Consider the following 12727-nt stretch of genomic DNA (forward strand, 5'->3'; position numbering starts at 1 on the left):
AAAGTATGCACTGTGGGAACTCTATTGTTTGCTTTGTAAGTTCTGCAAATTTTTCAATAAATTATTTGTGTAGACCGCTCATGGTTTTCTCAAAGAGACTAATTGTTGACATAACAAACTAATGAAAGTAAGTCGGAAAAAACAAATATGTGACAATGTTTCCTTCTGTAATTTCTTGCATGATGGCCAGTCCACTAAAGTAATATACCGTTGTGACTGTCAGGTCCTTCTGGTGCAAAGAATGTAGAGTGTTAGTTGTCTGTTAAGAAAAAAACAATACCCCGAGCCCTCACCCAAACTGCCGATTACAACAGTTATCCCTGTGTACCAACTATGTATCAATTCATAAGGTAAACTCTCTTATATGAAAACTGGGTATAAAGCAAAGCTATACGTTTTTTACAGCTTGACCAAATATCTGACTTTTGGAATAGTGGCTATTTGTAGGATTAACTGCAATGTCGTAATTCCGATTGCATTTTGGAAACTGTTCTTTCTTGTACTAAAGCACATATTTTGAATCCAAAAATGGAAAAAAAGAATTTGATAATAAGTGTTCTACTATTATGTGTCCCGACATGATTCCCGCTGAAAATGGTAGCCCACTTGTGCGAGTCAATCAATCAATCAGGAGTTTGTTAAAGCGCGACTACTCACCCGTAAGGGTCTCAAGGCGCTAGGGGTGGGGGGTGCAGGTTCCATTCCATCAAGGAGGGGGTCTGTCGAAGAGCCAGCTTTTGAGGTTTCTTGCGAAGATGGGGAGCGATGTTGTCTGTCTGAGGTGGAGCGGAAGGGCGTTCCATGCTTTGGCCGCGAGGAAGGAGAAGGAGCGGCCTCCCGATCTGGTCTTTCTGGTACGGGGGACCACGGCGTAGGAAAGCTGGGCTGATCCTAGGGTCCTTTGGGGTGCGTGGAATTTGAGTCGGCTGTTCAGGCATGCTGGTCCGGAGCCGTGGAGGGCCTTGTGTGCGTGGGTGAGCATCTTAAAGGTGATTCTCGCCTCGACGGGGAGCCAGTGGAGTGTGCGTAGGTGCTGGGAGATGTGGCAGTGTTTTGGCAGGTTGAGGACTAGTCTTGCGGCAGCGTTCTGGATGTTCTGTAGCTTGCGGATGAGGTTTTTGTTTTTTCCGGCGTAGAGTGCGTTGCCGTAGTCGAGTCTGCTGGTGACCTGGGCGTGAGTGACTGTCTTTCGGTGTTCGAGGGGGATCCATTTGAAGGTCTTGCGAAGGAGGCGGAGGGTGTGGAAGCAGGAAGATGAGACAGAGTTGATCTGGCGGTCCATTTTGAGCTCGGAGTCCAGCATGATTCGAGTAGACCTTTCATGTGCCAAAGGGCAAGCCCCAATATGCAACATGGAGACATCAAGATTCGTCCTTGGAATAAGAAAAATTCTGAGGATGAGGGTTGTGGTGGTATTTTGGCCTGGGTGGTAGGCACCCAGTGTAACCTACCAATACCCGACATTTCTGAAAACTGGGGAGCCCAGAGTAACGTGTCTTACATGGATCCCACCACTTTTTTTTACCCAGAACGCTCAGCAAAATTCTTGCTTTGATTAAAATAGTTGATTTTCCTCACATATCTTAGGGAAAGTTCTGGAATATGTGAGGATTGACAAAAGTCCTGCCATCCAGCATACCTACGTTTCTCTAAAAAATAACGGTAAGCCACTTGTGTGGGTGGGCCTATCACCCTTAACAGGAAAGGCCCAAAATGTAACATGTGTACATCTTTCCAGAGATGTGGGTAGATGCAGTATTTGGTCCCAAGGCCAGTCGGCACTCTTAGAAATCTACCAGCCACAGACACTTATGAAGATTAGTCCTCTGGGAGGGAGGGGGATCCAAGATTCTGTCCCTTATGAGGATCTCACCACATTTCCTTACCCACAATGCTCTGAAACATCAACCCTTGGCTAAAATATTTGATTTTCTGCATATTTTTGAGTGGGAATTTTTCAGGATGTGAAGGGTTTGACAAAAGCCCTACCGCCCACAGTTTCCATACTTTTACCAATAAAAAAACTACCCCACTTGCATGACTAGGTCTATTACCATTCACAAGAAAGGAACCAAAATGCAACATGGGATTTTAATATTTCTGAGGCTGTGGGTAGCTGCGGTATTTTGGTCCGTGGTTGGTCGGCACCTAGGAAAACATACCAACCCCAGACATTTCAGATACCTAGATTTCAGAGGAGTTCAGGGTGTCGTGGCTTATTTGTATCACACCACTTATTCCTACCCAGAATGCAAAACAGAAATCACATTTTGGCTGAAATAACAGATTTTGGCTACAGGAGGGTTGGAAAATCCTTAGAGCTGAGGAATCTCTGATAAACACATAATGCATTGTGTTTTGTTGGCACTGAATCAAAACCAGGAAGTAGAAGTGCCCCAAGAAGTAAGAAAAGCTCCTCTCAGGCATGCTCTGATCAGGTTTATATTGCATACTCCACCATCAAGAATGTTGAAGGAGCCACTTTAATAAAAGTAGCAGTACTGATTTTGACACCTACTACATAATGAAGACAATTTCACTTTTTTTAGGAGAATTGTACTTTGAAGAGTACTTCACAACCAGTTCTTGACTTACTCTTGCAGAGTGAAGGTTACTAGTGACAAGCGATAAAATGGGTACTGGATTCACCAACACTGACCTTATTGTACTGTAAGCAACGTTTTAGTAGCTCAGTGGCAATGTCATATTTTGCCGACTTGATGTAGATGTCAGATAACAAAAGCCAGCTCTTCTCCAGGACCTCGGCATCCAACAAGGACCAACTCACTTTGGAAAGCCGCTTCAGTTGATTTCTGGCCCGCGGAGTCTGTTTCAGGAGCATGCAACACTGCGCTACTGCCAAAACAGCATCAACATTTTCTTTCTGGAAAGCATATTGAAATAAAAATAAGACAAAGAAGAATACACAGGACAGGTACAGGCAATGTTCACAGATCATCAGCTGATGGTTGTATGCTTATAATACTGCTTTTATTAAATAGGCACATTGCTAATCACTGTCTGAAATAAGTTAAAGTAGTTGAATATGCAAAAAATACAGACACTTTTGTGTGACAAGCGTTGTGTGCTTATTGACTAATCATTAGGTGTTTAACCCCATGGCTGCTAGGCGTTTTCCCGTCCTGCGCTGGGTTTTATTCTTTTTCATTGTTTTATGACGAGCTGGCCTTGTCATCCGCGCACGGCAGGTAAGCGCCATGACGAGCCCAGCTCGTCATTAGCCTCGAAGGGGTTAATGAATTCAGAAACACAAACATTAAGAATGACAACCACCACAAGAACAATGTATTTGCACACACACCACAAGAACTTAATTATGCAAGTAACGTAACAAGAGTTAACACCAACATCAAGGAAATTGTTATTTACCTTTAATAATGATCTGACTGGTGGGTACTCTATCTGCAGATTTCTAACCTTGGGAATCACCTTGAAGTGCCAGACTGGACCTGGAACCTCTTACTATAGCTTATCTGTGCTGAAAGGTGTCGCTGTGTGGCTCCAATAAACTTTGAATGTGAAATCATACAACCAAATAAGAAGTTGCACTACTAGCTTACAAGTATGTCTTTATTGATATTTATATTGTGCAAACATAGCTAGCAAGCAAGCAACACAGCACTGTAGAATAATTGGGGGAATGGATCTACAAGATTGTCTACTTCGAATGGCTATGACACAAAGAACAAGTTACTTACCTTTGGTAATGCCTTATCTGGTAAAGACTTTATCTAGCTGAAGATTCCTTACCTTAAATTTATCCCCAGGCGTTTGACTGGATCCAGAATGTTTTCATGAGCAGTACACCTGTGTGGCAGTAGGTGACATAGTTCAGCTTCACATGGCATTATCGTCCCCATCAAGAAAGATGTGCACAGTGCCTATATAGGTGCCAGCCCAGTACACTGGCGCCAGTTACTGTTTGTCCCTTTCCACGCCTGGAGAGCGAAGCCACAAAGAACACTGACCACTGGTGAGGAAAACTAGGGCCCTAAAAGGCGAATAGCCTTGACCCTAGAAATCTATTCACAGAGCGAGGAGGATGGATGGACCGGTAAGGAATATGTGGCTACATAGAGTCCCTACCAGATAAGGTGTTAACGAAGGTAAGTAACTGGTTCATTTGCTAGAGACTTCTAGCCACAGATTCCTTACCTTAGAATACATACCCAAGCAATACTTCCCCGGAGGAGAGTCTGCAAAACAATTTCACACTAAAAGGTCCTGCAAGACCGAATAGCCAAAGCTTATCCCTACGGGCCAGACTGTGCAGGCAGTAGTGCCTGGGAAACGTGTGAAGAGATGCCCACATTGCTGCCTGGCAGACATCCAGGAGCGAAACTCAGCGTGCTAATGCAGTGGTCTCAGCCTTGGCTCTAGTGGAATGAGCAGGAAAACTGTCAGGGTGTTGCTTTTTGGTCAACGCGTAGCAGAATTTAATGAAGAGCACGATCCATCGGAAGATGGTCAATTTCTGCATAGCCTCCCCTTTCTTGATCCTGACATACCCCATGAAGAGTTGATGGTGCACCTTGAACGGTTTTGCGCAATCAAGGTAGAATGCCAATGGTATTTTTTTGGGGCTCAGCCAGTGGAGTCTCCTTTTCCTTAGAGGGATGAGGAGGAGCGTAAAAGATAGGCAAAATGATGGACTGGCCTATGTGGAACTGGGAAACTACCTTCGGCAAGAAGGACACTTAAGTCCAAAGGACCAGTTTGACAGGAAAAAAGAAGATGTAGGGAGGCTGTGAGGACAGTTCCTGTAACTCACCGACCCTCCGGGCAGATTTAATTGCCACCAGAAAGGCCATCTTGATGGCGAGGAGCCTAAGAGGGCAAGATTGAAGCAGCTCAAAGAGAGTGCACATTAAGAAAGTAAGAACCAAGTTAAGGCCCCATTGAGACACGATAAAGGGAGCTGAGGGAAACATATGTTGTAGACCTTTAAGGAACCTATTTACAGTAGGAGATTTAAAGAGAAGGGACTGATATGGCAGCCGCAAAAGGGTGGAGGTGGCAGATAAATGACCTTTGAAAGTGTCCAATGCAGACCCCCGCTGGGCTAGGGTAAGGATAAACAAAAGAACCTGGGAAAGGGGAGCAGATAATCTGTTTCCCGGTACACCATACCACAAATGTATTCCAATGGCCGGCGTTTGCTGTCTTGGTGGAGGGACGCCAAACTGCCAAGATAACATTGCAGACTTACGGCAGAATGTCAATACCTGTCAACTGTAGCTGCTCAATTTCCACACATGAAGGCATAGCGTTGACAGGTTCGAGTGGAGAGCCCTCTCCTGCTGCTGTTACAGAAGATCCTCCAGGAGGGGCAACCTGATCAGAGGACAGATGGCCAGACTCAACAGCTTGGGATACCAAACTCTCCAAACGTAGTCCGGAGCCACAAGGATGACTTGGGCCTGGTCGTTCCTTATCTTCTTGACAACTGGGCAAGAGTGGTATGGGCAGAAAGATGTACTGGAGCCGTGAGCTCCACTTGAGACAAAAAGAGTCTCCAAGCGAGAGCTGCCTTGGAAACTCCGGCGCGCTAAACTGCTGACACTGCAAATTCTCAACTGTGGTGAATCGAGCTAGCCAAGGCCCCACCCTGCTGAAAGAGACCTTGTACCACCTCTGAATGGAGATGCCATAAATGATCAGCTAGGAAAAAGACAATGGTGCCTGGTCTCGAGTTTTGGTGCTGCTTTTTAATTACCAACAACGAAGCTTTTAATTAAATTATAAAGATCATGTGTACTTTCACATGCTTACATTTTAAGAAACATTTTTTGTTGAAAACGAGGTTTAAACACAACCTTTACACAAACATTATACACTTATTGTGAAAACGTGATAGAAAATATTTTTCAAAAATGTGAAACAAATGTTAAATGCAAATGAATAACAAGAAAACATCATATGTACAAACAACAATCATTAGGTTCATAGGTACACCAGAAATTATACAATCAGTCCTGTATGCCTATTTCTTTAGCTGTTTCGGACTGGAAGTCACCGTGGGCTTTATTTAATCTTATTAATGTCCAATAGCCTGGGACTAGTATTTTTTGCCTTTGGTGAGGAAAACAAAGGGATGAATCCTTTAGGGAAGCCGACGCGTTTCAAAACCCATCATCAACACCATCAAGTGGACACACAAAGAATTTACAAACTGCAAAAGTCGCAATTTGGTCTACGCAATAATCTGCCCTTGCCAAAAATTGTACATAGGCAAAACGACACAACAAATCAACCAAAGAATAGCCCAACATCGCTCACCAATCAAACAAAACATAATCACAGCCCCAATGGTACATCATTTTCAACAAAGTGGTCACACAGAAAAAGAGTTCAAATGGACTGTACTGTCCGCAATCAAAACTCCTATACGTGGGGGTGACGTCGAGTCATCGCTAATTGAAAGAGAAGCGTACTTAATACTTAAGTTCAATTGTGTGGTGGATGGAATGAATGAACTGACTGAATTACAGAGAAACATACGCTGAACTCTGTGAACACCACCAACACGACTGTATTCACCTGCGAGTCTGCAATTCCCAGTCACACTCGCATGGTCAATCACACAACGAATTTCACGCACTCAGTGTAGCCTGGTTCCAACAAAACTACAACTCCCAGAAGTCTCGGCCACATACAAAAGCATGTGACTTCAGTGCAGACTTCCGTGATTCATTGCAGCGCATTTGGAGCAGCTCACCAAACAGCAGCAGGAGTAAGCGTGGCAGAATAAACTTACAAACACACCCTAATCCCGTAAAGATAAGAACTTGCAAAAAAGAGCTTAGTTACACCTTTGATTCTTTCACAGCAGGACCGAAGTCCCGCGGTAGCACATCACTAAAGGAGAAGCACCGCGACTAACAAGAGTGCCGCCCCAAGTAAGCTGCTTTCATATTCATCTAAACAATGAACTTTTACTAAGACCCACAGGCAACTAAAACCAGTCTTTTTCCATCAGATGGGGTAAAATATTAGAAATACGCTACAACAGAACCGGGCCACTACACAAGCTACTTCACAAGTAAGTCGTGATTCACCACCATAGTTATGCACAACAAGAAATGCCTTCCGTTCGATAAAACAGGGACAAACTGTGTCTCTTCTCACAACTACAGGTTTGAAAATTTCTTCGACCGAACGTTGAGGATCTCACTGCGCAGGAACAAAAAAGTACCCCTACGTTCCACACAGTGACAAGTAGAATTTAAAACCAATAGGAGTAGGCACTAAATGAAGTCTATTTTTTATGTTTTGCAACACCAGGTACCCAGGTTGCCCTGAGGAAAAACCCGACACACTTAGGACCGGGTTTGGAAACGCGTCGGCTTCCCTAAAGGATTCATCCCTTTGCGTGGCTCAGTGGTTAGTGGCGGCAGACCCGGAAGCTGAGATCGGCCGTGGACCAGGGTTTGATTCCCCGCCCCGGTGGGTCTCGGGCTCAAAAATTCCACGCAGTCGACAATTCTCGCTCCGGTGCCTACTCAACTCACGGGGTCACACTCTGCGACTCTGGGCAATAGCTTGCTTAATCTCCACTACGGCCCCTCGCGGCGGGATGCCTGGCTTTCACCTTGTCGATACCCGGCCGGGATATCTCACAGGGGAATACCAGGACGGGTTCCCTAAGCAAGCGCCTTGGGACCCCTGGGTTAAAGTGCGCTATATGAATCGAAACACATTTACATTCACATTTACAATTTCTCACCAAAGGCAAAAAATACTAGTCCCAGGCTATTGGACATTATTAAGATTAAATAAAGCCCACGGTGACTTCCAGTCCGAAACAGCTAAAGAAATAGGCATACAGGACTGATTGTATAATTTCTGGTGTACCTATGAACCTAATGATTGTTGTTTGTACATATGATGTTTTCTTGTTATTCATTTGCATTTAACATTTGTTTCACATTTTTGAAAAATATTTTCTATCACGTTTTCACAATAAGTGTATAATGTTTGTGTAAAGGTTGTGTTTAAACCTCGTTTTCAACAAAAAATGTTTCTTAAAATGCAAGCATGTGAAAGTACACATGAGCTTTATAATTTAATTAAAAGCTTCGTTGCTGGTAATTAAAAAGCAGCACCAAAACTCGAGACCAGGCACCATTGTCTTTTTCCCAGTTTATAGTGTCCAGCCTGGCCTTGTAGGACAAAACCCCTGCATAGACAAAAAATAAATGATCAGCTAAGCATCTTCAGCTGAGTCCATCCACTCTGGCGTTCAGAGAGCCCGCTAGGTGTTGAACCACCAGGGAAATACCTAAATGTTCCAGCCATGTCCAGAGATCAGGGTCTCTTGACAAAGGGTCCCTGACCTCACCCCACCCTGTATATCCCACATGGCGGTGGTGTGGTCCGTGAACACCTTCACTAGCCTTCCCTTGATGGAGGATAGAAAGATCTTTAAAGTCAGTCAGAATGCCCAGAGCTCCAACAGGTTGATGAGGAGTCCCGATTCCACCAGAGACCTGAGGACTCTGTGTGTGTTGTTGATGGGGTCACCTATATGATAGGACATGTGTACACATAAACAACAGCTGCATTTCTGTGTTATGTCTAGGTGCCAGTGCCTGGTCAGAAAGAATAACAAGGGACATTGGGCCAGATGTACAACGAGATTTTGCATGGGCAAATGGATTTGCGACCCGTTTGCGCATGAAAAATCTAATAGGGTCAAGTACAAACACAATTTTGCAAGTCGCAAACAATTGCGACTCGCAAAATAGCGTTTAGCGACTCGCAATTAAGAAGGGGCATTCCAAGGGTGTCCCTTCCTAATTGCAACTCTTAGCCCTATGAGTGAATGTCTTGCAACTGCAATTGCAGTTGCAAGACACTCGCAATTTACCGCCCTCTTCAGGAGGGTGGTAGTGCAGTCGCATATGGGAAGGGGACCCCAGGGGAAGCGTTGCATTAAAAAAAACTGCTTCATTTAAAAGCAGTCCCAGACATGGAGGTCTGCTGAGCCCAGCAGGCCACCATACCTGTAGCCATTCCAATGGGGTCGCAAACTGCGAGTGCCTCATTAATATTCATGACTCACATTTTGCGACCCCATTGGGAATTGCAATCAGTGTCTCAGACACTGTTGTACATTGTAAATTGCAACTCGCAATCTGCGACTCGCTATCGAGCGCAAATTGCAATTTACAATGGTCGTACATCTGGCCCATGTTTTTTGACCTGCTCTATGGTGTCCAGACGAAATCCCAGGAACAGAGCAGAATGGAAAAACATATGCAGGTTTCGGGTGAAAGTACAATGTGGCACAAAAGCAAACTTGTTTTCAAGGTTCGGCTAGTGTACAGGCTCTTAAGAGCTAGAGCCATCCCTTGGCTCAGCTGTCCCTTTTAATTTGTTGGCTCACCCACCTCTACCTGGCACCAAAGCCAGGGTCACTGGAGTTATGTAGCAGGGGAGGACCAAATTATGTGGCAGGGTTGAATTATACAGAAAGAAAAGCCAATTTATGTGGCGTAATGCTGCACATTTTGTGATAGTATTAGTTTATTATTTTGTCATTTTCACACATGCTTACACCATCTGGGCAAATTTCTCACCTCATTAGTATCAATTTAACACCGAAATACAAAAATTAGCAACAGAAAGTTGACCAGTCATTTTTGAAGTGTCTTCCTCTTCACAGCAATACGAGTAGTCACGTTTTAGTAACTTTTTAAACATTCAAGCTAGAAACAATTTTTTTGAGTTAAAATCTGCAAATTATCCACTGTAAGGTGGGAACGCCGCCATTGGTGGCGGCATGGAAAAGCAGGTATATTGGTGCAGCCGGTTTACGCTGCTAGGGGCTGCCCTCAGAAGCACAGCAGGGTTTGGGGCATCTGGGCCGCACCTAGAGCCATAATGTTGAGAAATGTCTATTTACCTGTCTCTTGTGTCGAGGGGGCGATATGGTAACACACTAGGTTGAGGCGTTGATTTAAATTACAGCTTGATTCTGTTACAATATATCGGGTGGAAATGGGGAGGTCGTGAAAAGGGGGCATGTCCCCATTTTTGTAACAAGTTGTACTTTTATTTCTGTCATGGTATATGGTAAAAAACAAAAGCATTATTGAAAAAGAAAAAATCTGCAAACTATACAGTAGATGATGGATTATGTGGATGGGTGGATAATAGGACGCGGAGGTTGAGTAGATTTTTAAATTGTGGTGGTTTATTAAGTCAAACTGATATCTATTGCTCTGTATGGGTTGTTTCCTTAGGCTTGGCAGGTTCTTCTCTTCTTATGATGCTACTGATGTTGGCTTTATTTCCTTCCCTTTCTGATGCAGGTCTTCCCCAGGACGGTGAAGCCACCAGTAACCTCAGAAAAGGAAAGGCAGTAAGAAAGGGTTCTATATGTCTATAGAGTTCAATTTACCACCCGCCTCCATGAGGATCTCTTAGTATTGGGGTAACATACCAGGATACAACTGTGGCAGGGATAACCCCCTATTTTCACTTGTCCTTTGTGATCTCTATGTGCTCTTAACAAAAATAATACTCCCGGGTGTTCACTATCACCCAGAGCAGACACTGTTTTCCAGAGTGCTAGGTTTCTCCTTATCTCTCTCAATTTGCCCGTAAGCGGCGCTTCACACCTGTGTAAATATAAAAGAAATCAATTGTGCACCCCACACAAATATTATCAGGCTCCTTGTTGCCCAAGAAATATGGCCATGCTCAGGAAAGTAATAAAGGAAGATGAGCAAACACAATGAACGCCTTGGCTGCCTTTACGGTGTTGGACACTGTTCCTTTCCCAGTGTCAATAACTTGCAACAACGCAACTCTTCTGAGTTGCAGCAGGCGAAACAGCTTGTTCCGGTGGTGTCCACCACTCTTCAGTCCACATCTCAGGGAATCATTGAGGTCTGTGCTCATGTCCTCCTAGCGTCTGCTTTCTTCGTCCTGCATCTCTGTCGGTCCTTCTTCCCATGTGTAGGACTCGCAACTCCTCTCTCCACTTCTGACTTCCTCTGTATTTTTGTCCCCTCTTTCTCTGTTCACGGATTGGGCCGTAGCCATTGGGACCCCGCCTCCCTGTGCAGTGATAGAGTAGTCCGTCATAAATGTTTCTAGACCTTGGCAGGTCCTGCCCACTCTCACTGTATGTTTCCTTTTCCTCCACTGTTTCTCCAGCGGCGAGACAGAACAGAAAATCGGACCCTGGGATCTCAAACAGGTAAGTGATAGGGACCAGGGGATTCTTCCCCACAGTGGCACTTGTGGCAAATCCATTATCATGCGGAAAAGGCCACAGCTGCAAAATTGTATAATTCCAGTGGTCCTGACCTTAGTACAAGGATGTGAGCGTTCTGTCAAGCATAGGTTTTGTACTGGAAGGGAATCCTTCCAGTACAAAAAACATCCTTTGAGACGTTTCTTACTGTATATGTGCTGTACAGTGCCTCACACTTGCAAAGTTTGAAAAATAAGGAGACTTTTAAAAGTTCCTCTACTGTGCCACCTGCCTTGAGAAGACATAATTGTTTGGCTCAAATCCCTGTCTATAAATGTTATTAGAAAGGGTTGCCCATGTACCACCTATGGTACATCACCCTTGATGCAAAGTAGTGCAGTTTAGGGCATAGTGCTACCTTGCATTACTGTGGCCAACTTTCCCACACAAATCACAATTTGCGTTGGATACCACCACAACAGGTACTTCTCAATATTATAAGGATGATTTATGGTCTTACTGCAAGCTAATGTAAGGTTACCAAATTGCCAACCAGAGCAAATGTTGCTGTACTGCGTAAAATTAGAAGGCAATAAAGATGCCAAAAAGACGGGGCACCTGAAGCATGAGAGAAAATGGATTGCACCTGGCATTGAGCATGGCACATTTCTGTAGACATGTTCTGGATTGTAAAGAAAGTCTTAACTTGCTCCAACAGTTATCATCTACATATGGTTCTTGAAGAGTACTAAATCATAAAATGTACATACACCTACATTTTCAAGGGTGACTAAAAATGTAGGTGTGCCAATGCACCTTACTACGCCATTGTGTTTTTATCAAAATAGTAGGTCAATTTTTACTCTCTCTGTGATACCTCATATTTCTCTGCAGCAATGTTAACAGAAGCATGTTTGAGTCATGCCTTTGACCTTAATGGCCCTCACCCAACATCTCCCATTTAAGCCACAATACATCCAACATCAAAATCAATCATGCAACCCAAAAGGGTGCCCAGAATCACAAGGCAAATTTGAATACATCACAAATTTGTCAAGAGTATTCAGCACTACATAAATACATGAGGACAAAAGAAAAGAATCAGTGTTCTTGTTCTAATAGTTCTATTACTGTTATAAATAAATATATATTAAAAAAAATCAGTGTTCATGTTCTATAGTAATCACAAGTAGTGAGGTGTGGATGCGAGCCTCTTAGTGGTAACAAGGGTAGAAGCACCTGGCCTGGGCCTGGCCACCAGCCCCATTACATGTTGAGGATTCTACAAAAGGTTAGACAAGTAGGGCAGAGGAGATAGCGAGTGCCACCTTTTTTAAAATGTATTTATATAATTTATTTTTGTAGTATGGAAACAAAGGTGAATTCAATAATAAAATAAAACAGCAACTATGCAGTACCGTTCTGGGCATTACAGATCTCTCTCCCTCCTCCCCCACAACCCTACTCTCATCACACATAGTTCTTCAGATGTGTAATCAC

General features: G+C 43.9%; 1 protein-coding gene across 1 annotated transcript in view; it reads right to left on the bottom strand.

Moving 5' to 3' along the window:
- The window catches only part of TTC21A (tetratricopeptide repeat domain 21A), a 427059-nt gene that overhangs the window by 91435 nt on the left and 322897 nt on the right, over nucleotides 1-12727 (bottom strand). The window contains exon 26 of the mRNA XM_086941450.1: nucleotides 2660-2884. Coding sequence (XP_086797576.1) covers nucleotides 2660-2884 — 225 coding nt within the window. The remainder of the gene's footprint in view (nucleotides 1-2659; nucleotides 2885-12727) is intronic.

This window comes from Lissotriton vulgaris, chromosome 10, assembly GCF_964263255.1.
Source record: "Lissotriton vulgaris chromosome 10, aLisVul1.2, whole genome shotgun sequence".
Classification (NCBI taxonomy): Eukaryota; Metazoa; Chordata; class Amphibia; order Caudata; family Salamandridae; genus Lissotriton; species Lissotriton vulgaris.